Source organism: Alexandromys fortis, unplaced genomic scaffold, assembly GCF_014885135.2.
Source record: "Alexandromys fortis isolate MF-2015 unplaced genomic scaffold, M_Fortis_MF-2015_v1.1 scaffold_160, whole genome shotgun sequence".
NCBI classification, from domain to species: domain Eukaryota; kingdom Metazoa; phylum Chordata; class Mammalia; order Rodentia; family Cricetidae; genus Alexandromys; species Alexandromys fortis.
Window position 1 is genome coordinate 1,644,891 of NW_026068035.1, and position 24,876 is coordinate 1,669,766.

The window sequence follows — 24,876 nt, forward strand, 5'->3', positions numbered from 1 at the left end:
AGGACCTTCCTGCATGTGTCAAGTCCACAGGAGACCTTAGGTCCTTGACAAATTCAGACAAGGGTGAGACAAAATGACGTTCCTTCACCAGTGGAGACACACGGGGGTGTTTTCCAATTGCCATCTGACCCAAGATGCTGAAGATACTCAAGGGATCATGGTGGATACAAGATGTCTCCGATGGGCCCGTGACCAGGGAAGACTCTCTGCTTCCTGGGCCGCAGGCAGGGCACATTGCTCCCCAACTGGCCAAAGCCCATCACATCTGCTATTTGTGACTCTGGAGACTGTGTTCCCTCTTTGTTCTCACGATCTGCTCGCTATTGCTGCTGTCCTATTGTGGCTCTGCTGACCCTAAGTGACTCTCAAAGGTGGGCTTCTCCGGGAGCAGGCTGTCTGAGCCTTCCAGGCACCAGTAGCGATGGCTGTTCTTTTTATTTATTTATTTATTTATTTATTTATTTATTTATTTATTAATTAAAGATTTCTACCTCCTCCCCACCACCGCCTCCCATTTCCCTCCCCCTCCCCCGATCAAGTCCCCCTGCTCATCAGCCCAAAGAGCAATCAGGGTTCCCTGCCCTGTGGGAAGTCCGAGGACCGCCCACCTCCATACAAGGCACCAAGAAGAAGGGTACAGAGGAGGGACTGCCTGACACTTCTGGTCAGAGACCTGGAAGGAAGCGATGAATGCCATCTTGCTTGGCACTAGAGCCTCCAAGATGACCTGCCATCCCTCCTCTCTTTCCTCGGACACCCTCTGTTCTGCCCTCTGAGCTGAAACACAAAAGCAGCTGGGGTTTTCAGTCTCTAAGATTTAGGAGTTCATATGACAGGTTGGTGTGGCTCAGTCGTCTTAGTTCAAGACAGGTCACCGAGGAAGGGGACACTGAGCAGAGACTTGCAGGGGGTCCGTCCCCTCACAGATGACAGAGAAAGTGTTAGGGAGTTCTTATACAGTGCCCTCTAGGGGTGTGCTTACACACATTCAGGCATGTAGACCCTTAGGCCACTTTCTGCACCTTAGCTTCAAAGCAGGCCTGGCTACTGCTTGAACTGTGCAGACTATGGCCACACCCACATTGGGCTGGTTTTGCAGGCATGCCGGATGTAAAAGCTATAGAGTTGTGGAGATGTTTGAAAAGAAAGTCCAGGAGGTCAGACAATGAGTGCCAGGGTCAGGATCTCCATGGGAGGTCCCCTGAAAGCACAAGCCAAAAAAATGTGAGGGTGAACTGAAAGATACAATGGAGACCCCAGGAAATCAGAGGTGCTCAGAAGGATGGCGAGTCTTCATCCCAGGAGAGAGGGCAGTGGGGCTGCAGCTGGCAAGGACATAGGGGTGGGGGTGTCCACACCCATCGGTCATGTGGCTGCTGGGCACAGCTCACTTGTCCTGTTGAGACTGCACTTCTAACCTGGAAGTGGAGCTGGGACAGGAACACTGACTGATACTGAGAGAAAAATTCTGGCTCTTGCCTCATGGATATTTGTATTCGGAAGGAGGAACCATGTTTGTCCATCATTTGCCCTGTGTGCTACACACAGATCTGTGAGGGGCAGTGTGTGTGCCGCTGGGTTCCCATGCTGCTGCGGCCTGACCCTTCCTTGCTATTTCCTAGTGCTTCTTTTTGTAATGGGGATGGGGAGTAGGGTGGGATTTAACTGAGCTATTCAAGAACAGAAGAAATATTATCATCTAAGGGGTTAAACTGTGAACGAGCCTTACATCAACTGAAGTCACTGGAGGGCAAAGGTCATGGGAATCTCTTAAAAGATTAAAGTCCGGGTCACAAGCTCAAAGGGCTATAGGGCTGAGCAGGTCACTCTGTTAGGACCAGGGACACCAGACAAGTGCAGTTACACCAGAAACCAGCTATTTCCCGTTCTTTAATGATTCCAGAGAGACTGGGATTCTAAACTCAAATGCGACCACATAGGAGACCAAGCAGTTTTTCAAACAGGCACTAATCAGGACCACCGGAGCCCCGTAAAACATCAGTGGTAAAAAAGGTCAACACACAAAGTTGAACAAGGGATAGTTCTGTCAGATGGTCGGAGTAAACTCTAACCCTTCAATTAATTTAAAGTCCTTAATCTTAATTCATGAATCAAGTATGTATGTATGTATATATGTATATATATATATGAATAAAATAAATACAATAGTATTTTTATTTTAGAATGAAAATCCTAGATCTAGGGTACACATTCACTCAGGTCCTGGGAAGTTCCGGGCAAGTCCATTCTGCCACCAAGACTCCACTTAGTTAAAATAGCACTTGCTCAAAACCAAGAGCTCAGCTAGGACAGGAGGCTGAAGGCCACACCCATGCAAGAAGAAAGGCTTCGAACAAGCAGGTGCGGCTCAATTGGTCCTCGCTAAGCAGGGAAATTAAGTAGCTGAGTGCAGTAAGCCAGTGTGAAGGTGGGGCCGCACTGGGGACTCCATCTTAGAAATGGAGACTTCTCACCGCTTGTCCTGCCCTTTCCGCGGGAGCTCTGGATGAGGCATGGTCCCTCTCTTCCCAGCAGGCTTTGCGAAGCCTTTCTGGCTTCTAAGCATGCTCTCGTTGAGGTGGTCTCGACAACAGAATGCTGACCAGATACTTGAAAAGCAGCAACAGCAAAAACCACCTTTGCTTTGCACGTCAAGCTGGGTTAAAATGTTCCCTTCTGCTCTCCCCTGACCCCCTTGGCCCCACCCTAGAATATTGCAGGCACATCCGAAGTGCTCAAAGGGGACTTAACGGCTGGTGTGGTGTATGTGGATGGATCTGGACTCGCGTCACACTGAGACAGAGCTACAGCATCGCAAGCCTCATTCACAGCATTCTTCATAAATGACATTTTTGCTAGGACATTCTGGGTGTTGGTGACTAATGAGGAACTAGCACCCACAGTTGTTTTAGTTCGTCCTGGCTTGTGAACCACCCACAAAGGGCCCTTATTCCTAGTTAAGGTTGAGGGAGATCAGCAGACACGCTAACAAACTCACAACCGGCAGAAACATGGCTGACCCTTAGGTTTGTCTGAGAGCAGAGTCATACTGCCTCGACCTCCTGAGTACTGGGGTTACAGGGTGTTCCAAAGCATCCAGATCATCTACCTGTTCTCTCACTGACCCCTTCAGAGTTGGGATGGAAAGGGGCAGCCCTTTAGCAGAGGAAAACAGAAACACCTGAGTAGAGTGTGAGCCATCAGTGAGCCAGCTGAAGCCTCTTTGTCTCCTACTGTCTCTAGACGACATTCTCTTATCCTCTTCCAGAAACTCATTATCCATTCCTAGTGGGGCAAGGAGACCAGAGGGTTTCAGCTTCTGGGAGCACTGACTACTGACCTTTGGGTTTTTCCCCGGACATGCATCCCTGTGCCATGAGACACCCATCCACGCCCTCACTCAGCAAGGTCCAGTTCTGTCTGTGAGTCAGATCAGCTCTGTTGACTGAAGACAAAGGCTTTGGCTGGCGGTTATCCCAACAAAGAAGCCACTTGACATGACGTTTGGTGGACAGTGACCACCATGTAACTGTCATCTCTGATAAAAATCTAATCGGGAGAATTCTCAGACTTCATTTAACACAACTTGGCATCATTGAAAATGTGTAAAACTCTGTAATTATAAAAACAATATGGCTGAATGGTACACACCAGTAAGCATGCCGCCCAGGAGGATGGATGAAGCTGGAGGACTGAAGTGAGTTCTTGGGTAATAGAATAAGATCTTATCTCAAAAACCAAATAAATGAGGCTGGAAAGATGGCCCAGTGGTTAGGAACAATTGCTGCTCTTGTAGAGGACCCGACTTTGCTTCCCAGAGCTCACATAGTGGCTCACAACTGTCCATAACTCCAGTTCCAGGGGAGCTTAGGTCCTCTGACCTCCTCAGGCACCATGCATGTGCATGGTACAAACACATGCACACACACACACACACCCAGACGCCTAAAATAAATAAAACCAAAAATCATTAAAAACCTAAATGAAAATACCCTGCCTGGGCACACAAGGACAGTTCACTGTTCACAGGGTGTCCTGACCCCACCTCACATCTGAGGAATCTAAGAAGCAAAGGGGCAAAACTCACACAGCTCTGCCATATCCTGTCTGACAGAAGGCATCTGATTGCCCGTGCTGGTGGCCACATCTCACCCATAGCGGGGACACTGTCACTGACCCATAGCATAGCTGCACCTTCCTGTGATCTAGACTCCAGAGTCTTTGGTCGCCTGTTGCATCCTATGCACCGCCTGACTGCAGACTGACTCAGGCTACAGGAAGCAGACAGGTGCATGTAAGCATCTCTCATGAATATGTTTTCTTCCGCCATCACTTGAGGATTTGCCCTCATCTGTGCTTATCTCTAAGGACAGCACTGGAAGGAAGGTGTGACCCTACGATTAAGCTATCCTTGCCCACACCACCTGTCAAGCTTGGGCAGCGTGGGCGCATGCCAAGTGGTGTCTCAGCCCGGGACAGTCTAAAAGGAGCCAGTCACTCCTACAGAGCCGTGGCGCCCTCTCCTGGTAGCTGCTATACATTGCTAGAGTAAATTCTGGAGGTTGGAACTGTTCCTCGTGGGGAGGGTCTGTCCAGTAGCAGCCCCGTAATACACACATACAGACAAATACCCAGACACCTAAAATAAATAAAACCAAAAATCATTAAAAACCTAAATGAACATATTGAGAGCTCTGTAAGGAAGCAGGTGGGGGCATGCTGCCTTCCTTCTCCATGGCCTCCAAATGGCAGGATCGTATGTGACGTGTGTGTGGGTGTGTGGCCCAACAAAGTTTACAAACCGGCCTGTTGAAAAATAGCCTGGTTCCTCAAATTGGGGACAACATGGTTCCCTAGGCTACTGTACCCTGCAGCACTTCCTTCCTCCTGGGTAGCCAGGCAACCAGGCCCGAAGTGTAACCACAATGCTGTCAGAGGAAGGGGCAGAGAGAGTTAGCGCTGCGCCTGCTGGGATACCAAAGCAATCTCCCGGTGGTACGTTACCAGTTAGCATAAAGTCTCAGACTCACGCACTGCTGCTTAACCAAGGATTGCCTCTGGCCTGGAAAAGCCGCAGAGGAAATGTCTGGATTCAGTTGACTGACTTTGTGTGGGGCGTAGAGCCATCAGGTGTAGCATGTGTGCCTCGTCAACCCTGCCTGTGAACTTCTTTATGGTATCCAGTTCATCCCGTCCAGGAGTTCTTTCTTAATGGAAATAGTACCCCCTACCATGATGATGTCCAGTATCCCAAATGATGTGTTGCTAGAAGAGACAGGTTTCACTATATTCTACATTTTTTACCTGTCCTTCTGATGCAAAAAATGAAATGATCTCTGAGAGCGTGCAGATGCCCTTGGTAGGGCTGCTGCCGACTTGATGTTCATAAAATACAAGAGATGTCAAGGGAGCTTGCTTTCCTGAGCCTACAGGACATCTAGGGAAGTCCTTATGAAGCGGAGGGGGCTGGATTCACTGGGAACCACGTCTGTGCTACCAGCAGTTTATAAAGATTTCTCCTATAAGGAATGGCTCGATTGGTCACAGTCAATACTAAGTCCGATAACCTGAATTAGATTCTTGGGACACACATGTCAGGAAAGAGAATCAACTTCCAAAAGTTGCCCTCCTGTGACCTCTACCAGGACACACACACACACACATACACCACAACAAAAACAATTACTTCAAACAAACAGACCAAAAAAAAAAAAAAAACCAACCCAGTCAAGGCCAGTCAAGGTCATTTGAGCTTTCCTCTCCCATCTGCCATTTTTCGTTTGTCCTGGAACTTCTGCGGCTGCCAGAGAAGGGCCAGGAGACAAGGTTACTGAGCTCCAGGGCAGAGGCTCAGCAGCTCACTCAGGACTGCCGAGTGCCCAGGGTTCACAAGCCCTCCCAGCCAGCTTGACTCAGTGCTGTGTGAACCTAGGAAGTCCACAGGCAGAGCTCCTCACATGCTCCTGGGCTCTGACTCAGCCAGGACCAGAATGAGCCTGCATGCGTGAGGGTGACTCAGGTCCTGCTGCAGCCTGCAGTGCCAGAGCTGTGACCTGCCTTCACGTCACAGGTGCGAGCGCATTCCTGGCCCAGGTCCTGGGAGCACCTGATTTGTTGTGGAAAAACCTGTAACTTCTGCATTGCCATTGGCTTCATCTTCCAGCAGGAAGCTGTCTCCTGGGACACTCATAGCTTCAGGAATCAGAGCATTTACATAAGTCATGGAGGGGACTCACAAGGCCTTTTATGTGATATAGTTCATGTGTTACATACATTTTCTGTGTGTGTATACACACATACACATAATGGTAAAGTCAGGGTTCCTATGATCACAAATAAACTAAAAAAGCAATTACCTAGACCTAGGAGCACAGCTCAGTGGTAAGGAACTCACCTAGCATGTATCAACTCCTGAACTCCATCCCTAGGACCCCAACTAATACTCAAGATGGCACTTGTCTAAACAGTATGTAAACCCAGGCATGCATATGTTGCCTTTTCTTTGGTGCCTCTGATATGCGTCTGTGAGCCTCTTAGTTCCGTGTCCACACTTGGAAAACATAAGCAAAGAAACCATGGTTTCTACCCAGTGTCTACCACACAGTCAGACTCTGTGCCCTGTACCATGCCTTGTCCTGAATACTTTAAATTGTGCACCTTGCTGTCATATACTCGAACCCCTACCTTCTACTCTTACTTCTGACCAGGCCCCAGGAGCTACTAAAATATGAACACCCCACTTTCTAAAGACAGAAATGAAAAATTCCAAGAACATTCTTGTGGAAATGGACACAGCCAAGAAAATTGTAGAACCCCTCTCCTGCTGGCCCCCACCTCCCCTGCTGGCCCCCACCTCCCCTGCTGGCCCCACCTCCCCTGCTGGCTCCCACCTGCCACGCATCCCTCTCACAGCCATAGTTTTCAGTCTTATGGTCACACTGTTTCCAGAGGATTTTCAACCACAGGTGTTCACTCAAGAAGGAAAAGCAGAGAAGGAACGAATTTTGAAGAAATCAAGCTAACCAAAACGAACAATAACAAAACCCCAGGGGAGATGGCACTGCCTCGTGGGAGAAGTATGAAGAAAGGCCTTTGCATAAGTAAGGCGAGGCCAGGTTAGGGAGTGTCCAAGGGTGGCTGGCCTGGAGTGACTGAGACCTAGGCTTTTGACTCTGGTGATGATTCTTGCAGTGGCAGAACCCGGCTGCTGCTTCCTCTTGGGACAGTGGGCTCTTACCACTCTCAACAACATTTGTCTTCTCCTATCTCCCTAAGGGAAAGAAAGAAGCTACCAGTGCCCCTGAGAACGGGCCAACCGTGGGAGCCCATGTTGGAGAAAAGTCATGGAAAAGATAGCTCAACCACATTCCACAAAAATCAGTTGAGGGTGTTTGTTCCTCTGAGAAGTAGGAAGGAAGAGAAAACCCACATACAGGACAGTGTGTATTCATGAGGCAACAGGAAGGTAGCATTTTGTAGACCACAATTATTCCCAACAACAGCCAAGTCACTGTCTGCAGCCAGCCCAAGGACAGCAGTGCCCGACTTTGGCAAGCTTACTTCCTCCTCAGCATTGTTATGACATTGTGGGGCCTGCTGATGGCAAGAGACTGACACACACACACACACACACACACACACACACACACACAGAGAGAGAGAGAGAGAGAGAGAGAGAGAGAGAGAGAGAGAGAGAGAGAGACTGATTTAGGGGTACAGAGAGCAAACATGAACACAAAACAAAACAGAACCCTGGGTCCCATGGAAAGGGTCTGCAGGAGGGCAGTAAGGAGTCCTGTTCACTGTACCACTGTACAGAGGTTTAAAAATGAAGAAGGAGGTTGGGGATATAATCCGTTGGGTAAATGACTTGCTGCATAAAGGTGAGAACCTGAGTTTTATCCCTAGAATCCGTGTAAAACCACATGCAATAGTGCACATCTGTAATTCCAGTACCAAGAGAAGGGGATGGAGGTGGTGTTGGCCATCAGACATTCATAGACCAGTTATCCTGGGCTATGCAGCGGTGAACATGCTCTTCTTGTTTCTATTCAAGTTGGGGGTGAGATTGTCCTCTGACCGGCACACACGCCCTGTGTCAAATGCAAGCGTGTATTCACAGATGGGAATACACATACATACAGGAAGACCAAACAAAAACAAACCAGAAACAGCAAGAAAAACAAAAATCTAAAGAGAAGGATGGGGATTCCCCAGTGAGAATGTGTGCGCTCACACAGTCCAAGCACTAGAAGGGGCTGTCCCCTCTACATACCAAACACATCACTGTCTTCTGATGCTGTCTGAGAAAGTTTGCCCACGCTTCTCTTTTCCTCAAATTCTCCTCGGTGACTTTCACCATCCTGAAAAAACAACACACCAACAAACACAGTTAGATGCATACAGATATATTTTTGGCAGCAAAATGATCTTAATGTACTGTCTTCAAGTGGAAGACCTGGCTCAGCTCAGGGTTAGAGATTCAGGCAAGATAACTCAGGGTCATTTCTCTGCCTAACCACACACATGTGCGCTGGGTCCAAGTGGACAGTTTCACATGAGAGGGTGCCAGCCTCAGCCTGGATGGAATACAGTAGCCAGGCAAGCAATTCCTATCTGCAGATGGGCTGTCTGTGTGGGCACTCTTGGATTTCAAATGGCTTACAGAGCTTTGAATTCTAGGTAAGGCTAATCAGAAGCTTATGAGGACTCCGGGGACAGTACCAATGCTAACACTAGGCAATGCCTTGTGTTCCTGTGAGGTAGGGAGGAGACCACCGTGGGAGGGTTGGGATGCTCCTGTCTAGGAGCCCTGGTACTCCAGGGATGATGGGATGTTGGGGGAGGGGAGGACGGTTTCCCTGCCTGCTCTTTGGGGTCCTGTTGATTCTCTTATACAAGCATGGATATAAGATTTATTATAATAATTGATTTTATTTTGCATGTGTCTGTGTGGGTATACATGTATATGTGTGCGGGTTCAGAGGTCACCTTTGGGTGTCCTTTCTCGGGAACCATCTACCTCATTCTTTGAGACAGTGTCTCTCACTGGCTGGAAGCCTCCCAAGTAGGCTAGCCATGTCTCTACCACTGCCTCCACCTTTTCCAGCACTGAGATGCACTGTTACTTGCTTTTCATTATTATTATTATTATTTTGAGACTGAGTTTTGCTATACAGCCATGGCTAGTCTGGAATTTGTAGGCAGGTCTTAAACCAGTGGCCATTCTCTCACCTCTGCCTCCCAAACACCAGACAATAGAAGTTCACCCCCAAGTTCACCCCCATGCTTGGCTCTTGAACTTCTGTCTTTGACTTTAACTGTTTAGCATGTAGTCACAACGATGGCCCTGTTGGGAGGCCCTGGAGACCCTTCTGCTCATTCCCATATGGCGCCTTTAATCCTAACTGGTGCTGGACCAACTCTGCAGGATGCCTCACATCCACAGCACCTGCGGGCAGGGAGGCTCCTGAGGGCAGGGAAGCTCCTGAGGCTGAGAGAACAGGCTGCTTCCACTCCAGACCCAGCATCATGGATGTCTATGGCCCCTGTGTGGTCGTCGTCTGCCCTCCTGTGCTCCAGATTACTTCACAGCGCTGCTTCCCAGGTCTGCACCTCCTTTCCTAGGAGCCTTCAGCCCAGTTTTTTGTTTTTGTTTTTGGTTCTTTTCTCACAGGGATGGGGTCAGGCAGTAGACAGCAATTGAGATAACAAATCCCATAGTCAGATGCTGCGTGTGTACGGACTTGTGTATTAGCCACGCTACCCTGAGCACATACCATGCCTCAGTGTCCTTGTCTATAAAAGAGCAGAAATGCTAACATTGCTTGGCATGGTGTTTATAAATAAGAATTAGCAGACGTCATCGACGCAAAGTGCTCAGAATTTGCCCGGTACAAAAAAAAAAAAAAAAAAAAAAAAAAAAAAAAAAACTGCTGCTCTGTTAAACTAGAGGTGGAGTAGAGGTGGCCGTCTCCCTGGCACGCCAGCCCCTGGTGCCTGTTGCTACTTTCAGCTCGGATCCATGTTTCTTGGGCTCGGTGGGAGAGGGGGTGGGATGTTGTTGTGTTGTTGCCTGGCTCCCCTTTCTTGATCTTCTCTTCCCTTGCCCCAGCAGTGTTCAGTGTGTGTGAGCTGAATCACGGAGGCCAGAGAGCAGGTCCAAGAACTGCTCCCGCCTCCCAAAGGCCACCCAAAAAGGCATGGGCTGCTGCCTAGAGAAGCCAACTAGACTGTGGAAGCAGAGGTGGGGCTCCAGCATCCTTGGCTGAGTCTGCGTGACTGCTGGTAAATCAACTGATATTTCCTGTCTCTGGAACTTCCCACCCTACCCACAAGATCTCTTGGTAATGGGAGCCAAAGTTGATGCATGCAATGAAGACGGGCTTGTCGCATGCATGTGTGAACCTAAAGTCAGATTCAGACCTGCAGTGCTCCGTTGCTGATGATAGGAACGTGCATGTGCTCTGAGATGCGATGACACCTGCAGGGTGGCAGGATGCTAACAGCTCACAGCAGTCAGATGGCTCATTTACGGAGGACCTAACTACAGCATCTGGCCATGGATGAGATGGATGAGAGCCATGGCCAAGGCTCTGCGTACTCACAGTATGTATTACATCAAGGGTAAAGCACACCTGCGAGCCTCCCCACAGCAACTATCCCACAACTGATGCTGTCTATGCGGTTAACCTACATTCTCGACACCATGGTGACTGCTGGGGCTGGCGCTAGCCGACACACCAAGCTTCCTACCGGCAAGTCACTTCCATTTTATTTCCTGCTTCACTTGGTAACGATAACGAGTCTTTCTTCTTTTTTGTTTTTCAACAAACTTTATTCCTAGGGTCTTTGGCATCTGTTACCTCCCCCAAGTTTTCCCCAGCTGCTAAACCTCACTCCCTTCTGTGTGTTTCACGTACTTGAAAATATTTGTCTAGATTCTAACTTTTGATGTCTGGGACTCTGATGTTGAGGGGAAGTCAGGCCTTTCGCAGAGGTAAGGAAGTTAAGGGATCACAGTGTGCTAGTGTGGGTCTACACTGGTGAGTATGTCCTTGTCACGGGAAAAGCCTGTGACCATGCATTTGACCATGCGGTGGTGACACAGACACAAGCCAGGAAGACAATGGTGCCACCTGGAGCCAGGTGAGGCAGGGAGCCATTCCCTCTGGCCTTTCAGAACGGCCGGCAAGTGCCTTAACCCATAAGGTCAGTCTGGTGGGTACGTCTCTGATGTCTGTGACTGTTGTTGAGCCCACAGGAAGCTAACCCGTCCTCAGTCAGCCTCTGACAAATGCTGGCACACAGCTGAAGATAGTGGAGAGAGAAGAGGTGAGTCTGGGCACTAAGGAGTTTCTACACTCCTAACATATCACGAGTCAGCAAGCAGTCCCATTTTCTCTGTGAGGAAAGCACAAAAAAGAAACCTCAATGAACTTTTGGCCTTTAAATGCCAGGCAGCAGCTTCCCATGGGCTCTGAGCGGGACTGGCATGAGGCCTGGGAGGAGGGACCAGTGCTCTAAGCCTCATCTCCATCCTCCACTTTGTCCTCTCCAGACCTGCTGTCCACCGTTGGTCTTCACAAGACCCCAGGCAAGGAATAAAGGAGGAGGAGCTGCAGCCACCACACAGTAGAGGGATCCAGGTGTGACTCGTCACCTGGTCAACACGCTCCTCGGTAATCAGTGTCCAGACACGTGTGACACACCCACCACAGAGGAGTGTCACCTGCCATTCCACGATGACATGTAGTTGGTATAGCTACTAGCATTACCACGTAGGGGCACACACAAAGACGCATGTCTGCGTGCGAACATTCACGCACGCGCTCACCCGCAGTGTTCCGAGGTACAGTCACTGCATTTTTGGAGGACTAATGGCCGCATGGTGACAAACGTGTGGGGAATGGTCAGATGACATGTTTATACACACTCTGTAAAGTTCTGGAAGGTAGCTGAAGAGGCTCTGGGAGGGGAGGAGGCTCCAATGTTCTGACTCAGACTGGAGAACCCTCATGAGAGCGACGATGTCCAGACATGTCACAGGGCGGCGCACTGAAGAGCCGGTTGTGCGCAGAACTCTGAGCCATGGCCACCACAGACTAACTTAGAAAGGACATGAAAGAATGGGTTGTGAGAGTTTTGAGCTTCTTAAAACACAACGGGTCAATAAGGAACAGGTTTTGGAAACAAGTGAACCCTTCACCTGCCATCTAGGATGCCCAAGACTTTGGCTGCCCTGAGGCATCTCTGTCTGATACCTAAGCCCCAAAGCAACCGCTAGCATTCAAGGCAGGGGTGCTCACTTAGAGACCCAAGAGGCTGGCAAAGGAATACACCCCTGCAGTCATCAGGGCAGACAAGCCTGGCTTGTGTGTGTGTCCTGACAACAACGTCACTTCATGTAGAAACAAATGCTAGGGGGCTGGAGATGTGGCTCAGTGGGCAGGGAGCCTTCCTGGTGTACAGGGAGCCCTGAGTTTGATCCCCAGAGCCACACAGACAGGGTGTGGTGGTGTGTACTGCAATCTCAGACAGAGGAGGTACAGGCTGGGGGCTCAAAGATTCAAGGTTGTCCTTGGCCACAGACAGTGAGTTCAGGGTCACGTGACATTCAGTCTGTAAACAAACAACGTCTAAATAAACGTGTCTAAAATCTGCTTTCACGGTAGGAGGGGGAATAAACATTAAAGTATCTGAAGACTGCTCATCAGAGGTTATGAGATTGGCAACCTTCCTCTCTACATGTGGGATAAAGAGGATGGGGGTAATCTCTTACAAGTATCCATAAGCAGAGACCCATCTCCTGGCCCTGGGGTAGAGGGCACACGTGTCTTCTTTGCAGAACAGTAACAAAGCGTCCCCCTCTTGCTCCCTCTGTTCAGCAGGTCCCGGCTGGCAGATCCTGTTACTCCCCCTCCAGTGGTCACTTAGTACCTTGGCTGGAACTGGGGGTGGCCACAGTCCTCAAGCACACGCTCATCTCAGGCCTCGTGGCTGAGAGCTGGCACCTCTGACGTGTGCTCAGCCACAGGGCTGTAGGATCTGGGCTGTGCCTGGGCACCCTGCCATGGCCTTCCCAGAAAGGCAAGTCTGTGAGTTGACAGGTGAGTCAGAGGCCCAGGGCCATGGCTGAAACCTGCAGAGCAACAGCTCTGGAACGCAGTGCCTGAGGAGGGTACACACGCTGCAGCCCTGGAGGGATTCTGCCGTTCCTGACCTCCAGGCCTGGCTTCAGTGGAGGGAGCAGAAGAGAGGTTCCAAAGAGACCAGGAAAGCCCACCTTGGGTCTCATAGACAAAAGCCCTGGCCTGCTTAGCTGATACCAGATGTCACCAAAGACCCACCATGCTGGGGCCCTGAGCTGCTGTGGGTAATGCTGGGAAGTGAGGTTCTCATTATGGTAGAGTGGGGCAGGGCAGGCTAAGGCCACATTCCTACACGCTGGGGTAGACAGAGTTTAGTGTCCACTGTGAGCACCTGGGTCAGGGACCAGGAAGCTCAAGGTGAGGCCCCGCTCCCTTCCAGGACACACAGAAGTTCAGGGGAGTCCGTCTCTTTCTGGCCTCTGCCTTCCTCCTTTACAGGGCACAATCCAAATTCCCACTCGAGCCTCCCTGGGGACCCCACCGGGCCTCAGCTGCTCTAAATTCCAAGAGGAAGCAGCTCTGTGAGCCCCACCTGACACAGGTAAGGTGGAGCATCTCCCACAGCCCACGTGTGCAGCACACGCATGCCTGCTGGGCTAGTATGTGATAGGGAGATCCCTCACACACTTTAAAATTTAAATCTGGCCACAAACTGGCAGAAATCACTAAGGGACTGAGGATCAGGGCCAGAAAAGGTCCTGTGCCTGCAGTCCAAAGCTCTAGAGGAAAGGAAGGTCGAATTCGCTGTTCAGCCTCCCTCCCTTCTCTCCTTCTGGGATAGAGGGCTGGTCTCAAACACAGCATACAGCTGAGGATGACCTAGAACTCTCGACGCTCCTAACTCTGTAAAATACCAAGATTACAAGCTTATGCCGCCACAGCAGGTTTTACTTTCCCTAAAGCAGACTCTGTTCTTATCCCAGCTGCGTTAGGATAAACAGCAAAGGTACCGGCAAAGGGGCTGGGGAGGGAGTTCAGGCGGTAGGAGTTTGGATCCTGGATCCTAGGATCGAAGGAGGGACATGGATCCTGAAAACTGCCTCTAAGCTCTACTTCTGTGTCATGGCACCATGCTCACGTGTGCACGCTCCCCCCATAATAAAGACAAACAAACAAATAAAGTTTTAAAAAGACTCTGGTCTACACCAACAGTTTGGCCAGGGGTTAGGCCCCTTCCCCTCAGGCAGGAGTCTAGAGTCACCCTCACATGGCCTTCCCTGGGCCAGGGTGCACACATCAGGCACAGGTGACATTTTGGGTGGAGCAGCTCTGCTGTGGGACCCGAGAGGCTCAGCAGCTGTGTCCGTCCTCTGCTCTCCACCTGCCTGTGGCTCCTCCAACCATCACAATTAGGGGAAAATATTCCTGAGGGGGGAACCCACCTCTGTCAAGGAGCTCAGTCTAGAAGAAGAAGAAGTACAGACAGTGAAATATATTCATTTTCTAATATACTTGGTGGTAGTTAGTGTTCCTGAAGTGGAAAAAATTCTACTCTTGAAAGAATTTGAGAGTAGTCAGATGCCAACATCAGAGACTGGTTGGGGCTAAGAGGGGACTTTAGTTACTAAGACAGAAAGGCCACCTGGGTGAGGTTCTTAATCTGCAAAATAGGAGCATTGGAACTAAAAATAAAATAAATTCTGTGAAAGACGGAAGACAGAAAGGGCAAGCAAGCGGATACTGGGGGCACGACTGGTCCTAGTGTTGGGAGTGGAGACAAGGGATCCCTAGGGCTTGCTGGCCGCCAGCATGGCCTGCTTGGTGAGTTCCAGGTGAGTTAGAGACGTTGTCTGAAAAAATCAGTAGGTTTGAGGCTGTCCTCTGACCTTTACATGTACACATGCACAAGTCTACATGCAACCGCTCATGTGTACACACACACACACACACACACTACGAGAAAGTGAAAGCCAATGTATATAATGGGAGAGCATATTTGGAAATCTTTTATCTAATGTGGATTAAGCATCTATATTATAACAAACTTCCACAAGTCAACAACACAAGGAAGTCTAATTTAAACAGATGATGGTGATGTTTTCTCAAAGACGATAATGTATCTGGCCAGTAGACTATGAAAAGATGCTCAATACCATTATCCCTGCATAATCCACGTCAAAGTCACAGAGAGACTCTGTCACACACCAGCATGGCTGTGGTTGTGTGAAACTGTACCCCCAGACTCAGTTAGTAGACATGTCAGATGGGACTTCAGACTCAGCTTTAGGCAGGGATGGGGACCTCAGACTCAGCTGTGGGCGGGGATGGGGCCCCTCAGACCCAGCTGGTAGACATGTCAGAATGGACCTCAGCTGTGGACAGGTATGGTAGGACCCTCAGATCTGTCTCATGCGCATGTCAGACGGTGGAGCTGCTGTGGAATGGTTTTACAGTTTCTCAAAAAGTTAAACACAGGTGAAAAATGAATTAGCAACTCTATTCCTAGGTGTATTCTTTTTTTATATTTATTTATTTATTATTTATACAATATTCTGTCTGCGTGTATTCCTGCAGGCCAGAAGAGGGCACCAGACCTCATTACAGATGGTTGTGAGCCACCATGTGGTTGCTGGGAATTGAACTCAGGACCTTTGGAAGAGCAGGCAATGCTCTTAACCTCTGAGCCATCTCTCCAGCCCCCCTCCTAGGTGTATTCTTGACAGAAATGAACCGTAAGTCTATCTAAACACACATAATTAGCCACAGGAGCATTGACGACAATAATTTGAAGGAGGAAGCATCTCATATACCCAGAAGCCTATGAGCAGGCAATTAAAACAGAAGGTATCTCAACAATGGAACCTCAGTTAGCGAGGGGGGGGGGAGAAGGGAGAGGGGGAGGGGAGAGGGGAGAGAGGATAACAGGACAAACCTTCAAAACCTAACGCTTTGGGAAAGAAGCTGCACATGAAGATGACCCATGAAGACATCTCCACCCAGACAATCCATCCATGTGATCTACTATGATGGGGAAATGTAGAGACAGAGGACCCGTGGCCTCTGAGGGGGGGGTGACAGTCGAGGGGCAGATGTGATTTGTGTGAGTCAGTGCTCTAAAATGGGGTGCAGTGATGGCGGCATGCACAGCTGTGGATACCTTCAAGTGCACTGCACATTTCCAGTCTGTAGTGTTTTAGCGAAGGTGTTAAACACCCATGAACACACAAACAGACAGACAGACACACACACCCTGAGAGGGCCAGCTTACAGCTCAGTGGTGAGCATTTGTTTAGCATAAGAGGACCCAGACTCCACCCCCAGCAATGAAAAGGCAAAAGAAAAGACTAGAGGAAAAATGCCCCACACTTGTCCAGGGTCTGTTTGCAGATTTATGTGAAACGAGAGCTTTAGTGTACTGTGTCCCCGGCAAAGAAGTCTGGCTTCATGCAGCTCTGAAGCTACAACCTGTAGAGACACCTTATCTGAGTCCTGTGACATCCGAGCTTAAAGCACAGCGGTCGGGCGATCTCTTTGGGGCGCGGTTAAGTGCGCAGAGGTCTTTGAATGATGAATGCAAAGGGACGCGCTGGGGATTTTGTGTAAGCGCCGGCTTGGTGAAGTCACAGCAGGATAAACATTACTCAGCGTGGCACTGAAACTGCTTATTGAGGTCTGTTGCGCAACTGGACAAACTGGCTTCTATTTTAGGAGCACAGATACCTGGCTGTTTATTCCTGAAGGCTGCCGCCGCCTCAGCTGGCCCAGTGCGTGGGAAGGATGGTCCCTTCAGAAGGGGAGGAGAGACGGATGTATTAGCTCGGCCTGGAGATGTCAACTGCAGTTTGACGCTCAACTTCGTGACTGGTGTGAGCTACTCAGCACGAAGTGATTTAAGTCAGTCTCGGAAAGACAGACGCCACATGCCTTCTCCCTTTTGTGGGCCCTGGATTTTATGCAGATACACGGAATCATACAGATGGCACGAGACAGAAGCAAAACTGTCTAGGGTATTGAGGGGATGAACAGAAGTGGGGGTCTGAGATAGCAGAGAATGGAGGGGCACAGCAGGGATTTGCTTAGAATACTTTATATACTTGAATGATAATGGCCTTATAGAAGCCAGAATGGTAATTTAAAAAAAAACAACTCACAGAAGGACACTTATTCAGTTAAAAAGTAGCCTGCATTCTAGGATAGAATAAAGTGATGAAAACCTCCAATCCCTTTCTGAAGGCAAATGCCTCACAAGACTGCCTTGGCCCACTTCCTTTACAGCTGCTCTCTGTGCTGCCCAGTGGTCTCTTATTTAATCCTTCAAGTCAAGGCCCGTCTTTGAGCTAAGGCCTACCTCTGCTTTAAACAACAGCACCAATATATCAGGAATACAGATGTCTTTTTGAATAGACATTGTTCTCCAATATATGGGCTCTCCCAGGCGTCCCCTACCAGGCAAGCTCATGTAGGCAAACCCAGTAGAGTCAAAGTGGGCATCACTGAACTTCCAGATCCTTGGAAAGGTAAAAATAAAAGCTGCTTAGGAAGAAATAGGTTTGAATGTGTCAATGCAGCAAGGTTAAGAACAGAGAGACAGAGACAGACAGACTTTGCCCTTGCAGCTGCACTCCGCTCCTTTGCCTCAGAGAACCACACCCAGGTTGGGAAATGGACTTTCCATTTTATCCCAGCATCCTTCAGAGCCATCCCTGTGACCCTGCGGCCTTAAAGTGAGTTGTGGGAACAGCGAGCCGACTTTAGCTTGTTGGGAGGGTGGGGAAACACACCAGGCTGGCGCCGCATCCACACAACCCCCGGCAGAACAAATCACTTGAGTTTTGGAAAGGAATGGACTATGGGTTGAGAATTTTCTGCACACAGCAAGGAGCTGCTGATCACCAAGATCAGCTGGGCCCAGCTCCTCACTCACAGCCGTCTGAGCATACATAACATTCTTTGCAAACATGCACTCCAAGAGAGCTGCCCGTGCCCCAGATATTTCTTGGTTCACAGGTACTAATAAAAAAAAAAAACCACAATGTGGTTACCAGAAGATCCAAGTTGTGAAAGCCTTATGAAAAATCTTCTAGAGCTTTCTGCTCATCCACACAGGTCACATGACAACCCAGGAAGCATGCACATGGGGTTTCCTGAGCTAGTCGTGAAGTGAGACTTGTAAGCGCTGAGATAATCGTGGCTTTAGAACATCAGTCAGGCTTCTTGTTTGGTTTAACCCTAGGTTCTGCGTGCTCAGGAGTGAGATACAGAAGGCTGGCTTTCTCAAGGCTGGGCTGGGCTGTCCCTGCTCAGAGTGCTGCGGTATGATGGACCAGCAGCGAGTCAGAAAGGGCCCATTTGGAGAAGGATCTGTCAAAAGCAGCCCCAAACTCTGTGCTGTTTCCTTTTGAGATATCCCAAATAATCTACTTTAAAAGCCAAAATCAACCTCAAATTATTTTATGTTATTTGAAAAGCTTAGATATAAATGCTACCTCAATCACTATGTCCTTTTGTTAAATTTTTTTTAAAAAAGAGGGGGTTATGACTGCTGCAAGCAAGTGGGAAAGGCATGTAACACCCAGGGACACTGAATCTGCTCCCAGGACAGGAGGAAGGGATGAGGAACTCCACACCTTTCTACACCACTGAGTGTATGGGAGGGGCTCCTCCATCCTGGGATGGACACAGCATGAAGTCACTGAAGTTCCACATGCTGAGATGTCACTGCTCAGTGAGACAAGAGGGCTCACAGCACAGGCCGAAAGCCCAAGCAGCGGCAATATGCTTTGGGGACCAGACCCCAGCTCTGGGGGATGAGGCCGAGCCAGCTCAGAGTGTGTCCTTCTCTCCTCATGGGGAATGCCAGGGAGGAAAAATCCTCTCAACACTTCCTAATATCACTTCTCCTCCCACCCCCATTCACCTACACGGTTTTCCTGTCACGTGACTCAGCACAGTTACGAACTGGTACGGGGTGAATAATCTCTGTGGCAAGGATCCTAAACCACCACGGGCTGCCTGCAGGGCTGGAGCCGGCCTTGTTTATTTACTAAGGTGTGTTTGGTTGCTTAGGATTACGGAGTACAATTAGGAGACCTTAAGAAATGAGGCCTCTCCTGCAAGCATCAGAGCCAGAAGCACAAAGCTGAACTTTCTCCATAACTACCCGATGATTACATTTTGAAAGTGCGATTCTTAGATTAATGCAGGCGTCAAATTGCAATCGGGAAGTGGGTTTGAACCATCCAGCTGCAGAACTGAGAACTGAGACTGAGAAGCTGCTCCTGCAGTGGACAGAAAGAGTGTCAGGACCAGCATCTGAGAGGGGGAGTCCTGCCAAGCCATATCTAGATGCAATCATACCTTCAATATAAATACACACACAGAGAGACAGACAGACAGACACACACACACAGCACACACATGCACATATAGCACACATACACACAGCAATACAGCACACACATATACACATAACATGTATGCACACAGCGTTCATGTTTGTACACATATGCATGTATATACTACATATATATAGCATACATCACAAATATACACATATAGTACAGAGCATACATCCACACAGGTAGACACATGTTCCACATATACACACCGCTGTTCACACCATCACATATGCATGCCGCCTCTCACTCATCCCCGCCATCACATGTACATATTTACAAACAAGGGACCCTTTTTTCACATGTGTATTCTGTCATATTAAAGTTCTTGCTCCTGAGACAGGAGAGACAATGGCTCAGGGGTTGAGACTGCATGCTGCATATAGCAGACCAAAGTTCAGGTCCCAGCACCCACAGCAGGTGGCTCATAACTGCTTGTCATTCCAGCTCAAGGGGACCCCAGGCCTTTGCCCTCTGGCACCTGTTCTCATGTGCACACACAAGGGTACACACTCTTAAAACAATAAAAATTATCTTTAAAGTCCCTCCTGTTTCCGAATGTGAAGCTTTACAAACCAGATTCCTAGCAGAGAAAAATGTCTTATAAAAGGCGTGTTCTGCACTCCCAGAGTCTGAAGGAAGCATATCCTCAAAGGTACAGTGACACCTCTGGACTTTCCTGGCATGGAATAATCAACGATGCCCAGTGAGGTTCGTGAGCAAGGGGACAGGAGAGTAGGCCAATTGTCATGGAAACCGTTTGTGATCAGTCATATCCCTCTCATTCTGTGACATCTGAAGGGGGCAATGAATATGCTTCCACAGTGGGCAGGCCAAGCCCTGCCCTCCTCATCTGGCAAGGTGGCACTTTTTGGGGGGGGTCACCAAGGGCTGTGAGTGACACCTGCTCTGCCCTGTGGCCTTGCTGCTGTCAGTCAAGTGTGAGCCCCAGTTTGAATGGAAACCATCTGACATAAGTCCCTCACGAACTTGATTACCCTGCTTCAGAGAGCACCATTCACCCTGCTCTGAGTGGGGCACCCCATCTCTAATGACAGTTGTATCTTTGATGTCTGGCCTCTTATCAGGGCTCCTGCAGGTGAGCATGGGGGACCCTCAGAGCTCTGGGCTCTGGATTCCTGGATGCCAGCCAGTTTCGTTTGTACTCCCAGGCTCCCTTGTGTCTAACTCTGGGAAGGCACAGAGGAGGTCGGAACACACCTTGCTGTTTGTGCTGCTTCCACGTCTACTACGGCATTCACATTTCACAGCCAGTGCCAAATGGACCATTTATATTTAACAACTGCTGCATGCTGAAAGCTTTGTGACAGAAGCTTACAGTGACACAGTTTTCAATAAAACCAAACTATGAAGTCAACTAGCCAATCAACTAACACAAACCAACCCAAATCCAACCAATAGACTAACGAGTAAATCAAGCAACCAATCAACCAAAACTAGTCAGCTAAGTAACCAACCAATAAACCAATCAATTAACTAACTAACCAAGAAACAGCCAGTTTACTCCCCTGGGCTCCGAGTGGCCTAGGGCTTTCTCAGCTTCAACCCTCTAATGTCCCTGGCCCAAGCTGGAGTCCAGAGCTCTCCTGGACATTGCTGTCACCCCAAGACTCACAGACCTGGCTCTGCTGAGTGTTGATTGCACAGGGCGAACTCAGAGAGAAAGTGTGAGAAGGGTCAGAGGTCCCTAATGGCTAGCTGGAGACAACTTTTGCTTGTTGGGTCCAGAACCCAGAGGACTGCAAAGCCTGGGGTTGTTTTCAGAGCCGTGATTGGGTTGCGGCTTCAGCTGCACTGTGCTTGAGGTGGATTTATAACCAGAGGCAATGTTCTCCATAGGGGTGTGGAGGCCTTGGATATGTTTGCTAATTACACAGCATGTTAATAATTACATTCTCTTTGATGAGATCAAAGAGGTCGGCCTTGGTTCACAGAGGTGTCTGTGTCCCCAGTTCTCACACAAGCAGAACACCTGCTGTAGATCTGAATGCTGGAGTCAACCCCGTGGTCCTTCTCTGAGCGTGAGGCTGTGAGAGAAACCTTTGCTCTAACTGACCACAGAGGAAAAGTACCTGGGATTCTACCCGCCCAGGGAAAAGTAAAATTCCCCAGTAGGTTGGTTTGGTGTCCACCAAGTGCACACAGCCTTCTCACCATGCTGTGGGTGTGAGTCTGGGAGGGGGCCATGCCTTAGTACTTCCTGCTTCTCTTCTAGGATGGATATGGGTATGGACAAGTGAAGAATGAAGTAGAAAAAACAATCACCCTGGCCTGGCAGTTCTAGCGTGTCAGGCTTCTGTCCCTTTTCCCAGCGTCCTCTGGGCACTGAGGATAGAGTCCCTGCTCTCGTCACACTGTCTTCAGGTGTCACTCACTGCCATCTGGGCACCGCCGCTCTTGCAACACTCCGGACAGCTTGGCTAGTTATGATTTGAGTAGCCATCCAGCAAGACATGACTGGATACCATCAGGACTGACAAACATGGCTGCTCTGCCTGGACTGAACATCTGTGGGTAGGAGAGAAGACTCCAGAGCCATGGTGAGCCAAGCTGGTTTGAAGCTGGCCACCTCTCATTCCCAAGGCAAGTGCGAGGGAAGGAACAGAACTTTCTGGAAAGCTATAGACCTGACAGCACACTACCCGGGTGATGCTTACTGCATGGTGTGACGCTCCATCTAGAGTGGCCTTGAGGAGCAGCCCAAACACCCCTTGCAGCTGGGGCGCCAGCATTCTCGTGGAAACAGATTTTCCCTGTCAGAGTGAAAGACTCTCTTTCCATCTCATCGGACAGCTGGGTGTTGCTCCGACAACTCTGCCTGTATTTGCAAACAAGTGTCTCATGTCTCAGAATGTCACTTTAATATCAGTCTCAGGGAGAGAGAGTGGGGTTGGAACAATGATTGTTATGATGATCAAATAGAGCCAGGATCATTAAGGACATGGGATCTCCCTGTGTAGGAAGCCAGCATATAAATGAGTCACAGAACCCATGGCCCCCAACATTCTGAAGAGGTTTGTGGGAAAGGATGCTACTGTGAATACCAAAGCCTGTTCTTTCTTTGGATGGTGTCTTAGCATCACCAATCCTCAGATCTGCAAAGGTGCCTATATCTTCTCTAAGGTCTGGGACTCTTTCAGGCTCCCTCTGATGTCTTTCCTAAGGTCTGAGGCTCTTTTAGGCTTGCTCTGATGTCGTCCTCAGGGTCTGAGGATCTTTCAGGCTCGCTCTGACATCCTGTTATGAAGCAGTGCTCTAGTTCCTTTCTGATGATGCAATAAAACATTTGGACCATAATGCAAGTTCATGTTGACTTTCAGGTGACAATCCACCAGTGATGAAAACCAGGGAAGAAACTCAAGAGGAGACTTAAGCAAGAACCCTGGAGGAATGCTACTTACTGGACTGCTCACCAGTTCAGGCTCAACTAGCTTTCTTATATAGTGCATGATCACCTGCCTAGGGATGGTGCTGCCCATAGTGGGCTGGGGCCTCATACATCAGTCGTTAGTTAAGACAATCCATCACAAGCATGACCACAGGACATCTGATCAAGGCAATTCCTCAGCTGAGGTCCCCCTCCCATATGTCACATATGACAGTGGGAGCTAACCAGCACCACTGTCCTTTTGCATCCCATCATGCCTTCAAATGCAGTGGATGTCAGAATCCCCCTGGACCTCATTAGGCAGTGAGGTGCTTTGAGGATGGATCAGGTGTACCCTGTGTCACTGTTGTAGTGCTCAGAGTATAACTTCCTTCATGGTCCTCAGATAGCTGTAGCCCAATGTCATCAGAGTCCAGCAGTGTTGAACACACACTCATGGATGCATGACAGAATGTATGATTGAACTAATCCAACTCCTCCCTCCTCCCCCAGTAGACATCTGGACTTTGAAGGAGTGGTAGCCACTTAGGAATTATGAGTTCCATGTTGTGCTAGAGGAGCCTGCCCTGTGGGTCGGGTCGGTTCTTGAGGTGTCTTGTGTGATAGAGCCTGCACTGTGATAGGGTCTTTCTGGAGAGAGACAGGATGATAGACTGGGCTGTGCTGTGGCATCTGCCCACGGGAAGGCACAAATGCTGAGGCCAAATGCCAAGCTAGCCTAGAGGTTTTCTTTCCTAATCTCTCAACTGCTCAGTCCTTACCAGAACTTACCAAATAGTACATAGGTTAAGAACTGAATTGTCTACCCCGCAAATCCATCCACTGAAATATTAACCACCAGCACCTCAGAAAACAACTGTTTAAAGATGGGCCTGTCAGAGAGGAGACCCAGTTAAGCTTCGGTGCCTAGTGCAGGCCTTGCTCCAACATGAGAAGGGGAAGTTAAGACATAATTACATACAGGGGGCCATGGGAGACACATGGAGAAGGTGGAGCTTACAAGGCCTGACAGGAGACCGACCCTGAGGATTTCTGGACCCTAGACATCTGCCCTAAGACCTGTGAGAAAGAAGAAGATTGAGGGGTTAGCCTTCTCTAATACCAAGGGCAGCTGAGCCGGGGCATCTCTGGCAGGAGGCTGCTTTTAGCTCCTGGGACCAGTCCACCCCAGTAGGCTTTCAGGGGTGTGCCTCACCCAACTGCTTCCAGAGTGTGTCCCCTAAACTAGCCAGAGCAGTTGGAGTCATCTCCTTCCCTGGTTTTCCAGATTGCTAGAGCATAGATGGAAACTGGGCATAGGGCAGACAGATTGGTAAACATTGGTAAACGCAGCTGTTGACGACAGAAGACACAGAAGGCGGGAACTTCCCCATTTCTGAAAGCAGGAATGGCACTTGGAGGAACTGACACCCAGCCTGGGAGACTGCCTTACTGTGTCACTGTGACTCAGGAGCCCAGGCCCCAGCCCCCCTAACCAGTGTTCTCTGTTCCCCTATGGGACTCTAGAACCCTCTTCTCCAGCTGAATGGCAATCTCAGCTAGGGCCTTGTCCATATCACAGCATGGCACATTTGATCTTCCCCTAGCTTCCTAGAGGTCTTCCTCAGTAGGAGAAGCCATGATGACATTCCTAGGCTGTGTTTCCCTCTGGGAAAACTTGGCTCAGTAGACTTGAGCATGGGGCACAGAGGAAAGCAGCCAAGGACCCTGGCTTTCTTCCCCATGACCAACTATGCCTGCAGTGTTTAAGAGAAGGGGCTCAGTGTAGCACAGGAGTGATGAACAAGGTTTTATCTACTACATGTACCCGAGGACTTGCTGTCCTGGGGTACACAGGGAGTCGTCACAGTGGAGTCACTGAAGGAGTCTCTTGTTAAGAGGCCGGTCAGAGAAAACAGACATGACGATTGGCATCTGGCTGTGCGGCTGAAGGTGTAAGGAGGGGCAGGGAAGAGCTGTTGGGTTGTCCCTGCATCTCAGA

General features: G+C 49.3%; 1 protein-coding gene across 7 annotated transcripts in view; it reads right to left on the reverse strand.

Moving 5' to 3' along the window:
• The window catches only part of Mbp (myelin basic protein), a 103,237-nt gene that overhangs the window by 52,443 nt on the left and 25,918 nt on the right, over positions 1–24,876 (reverse strand). For all 7 annotated transcript variants that reach the window (XM_050164984.1, XM_050164985.1, XM_050164987.1 and 4 more), the window contains one exon: positions 8,276–8,363. In XM_050164984.1, coding sequence (XP_050020941.1) covers positions 8,276–8,363 — 88 coding nt within the window. The remainder of the gene's footprint in view (positions 1–8,275; positions 8,364–24,876) is intronic.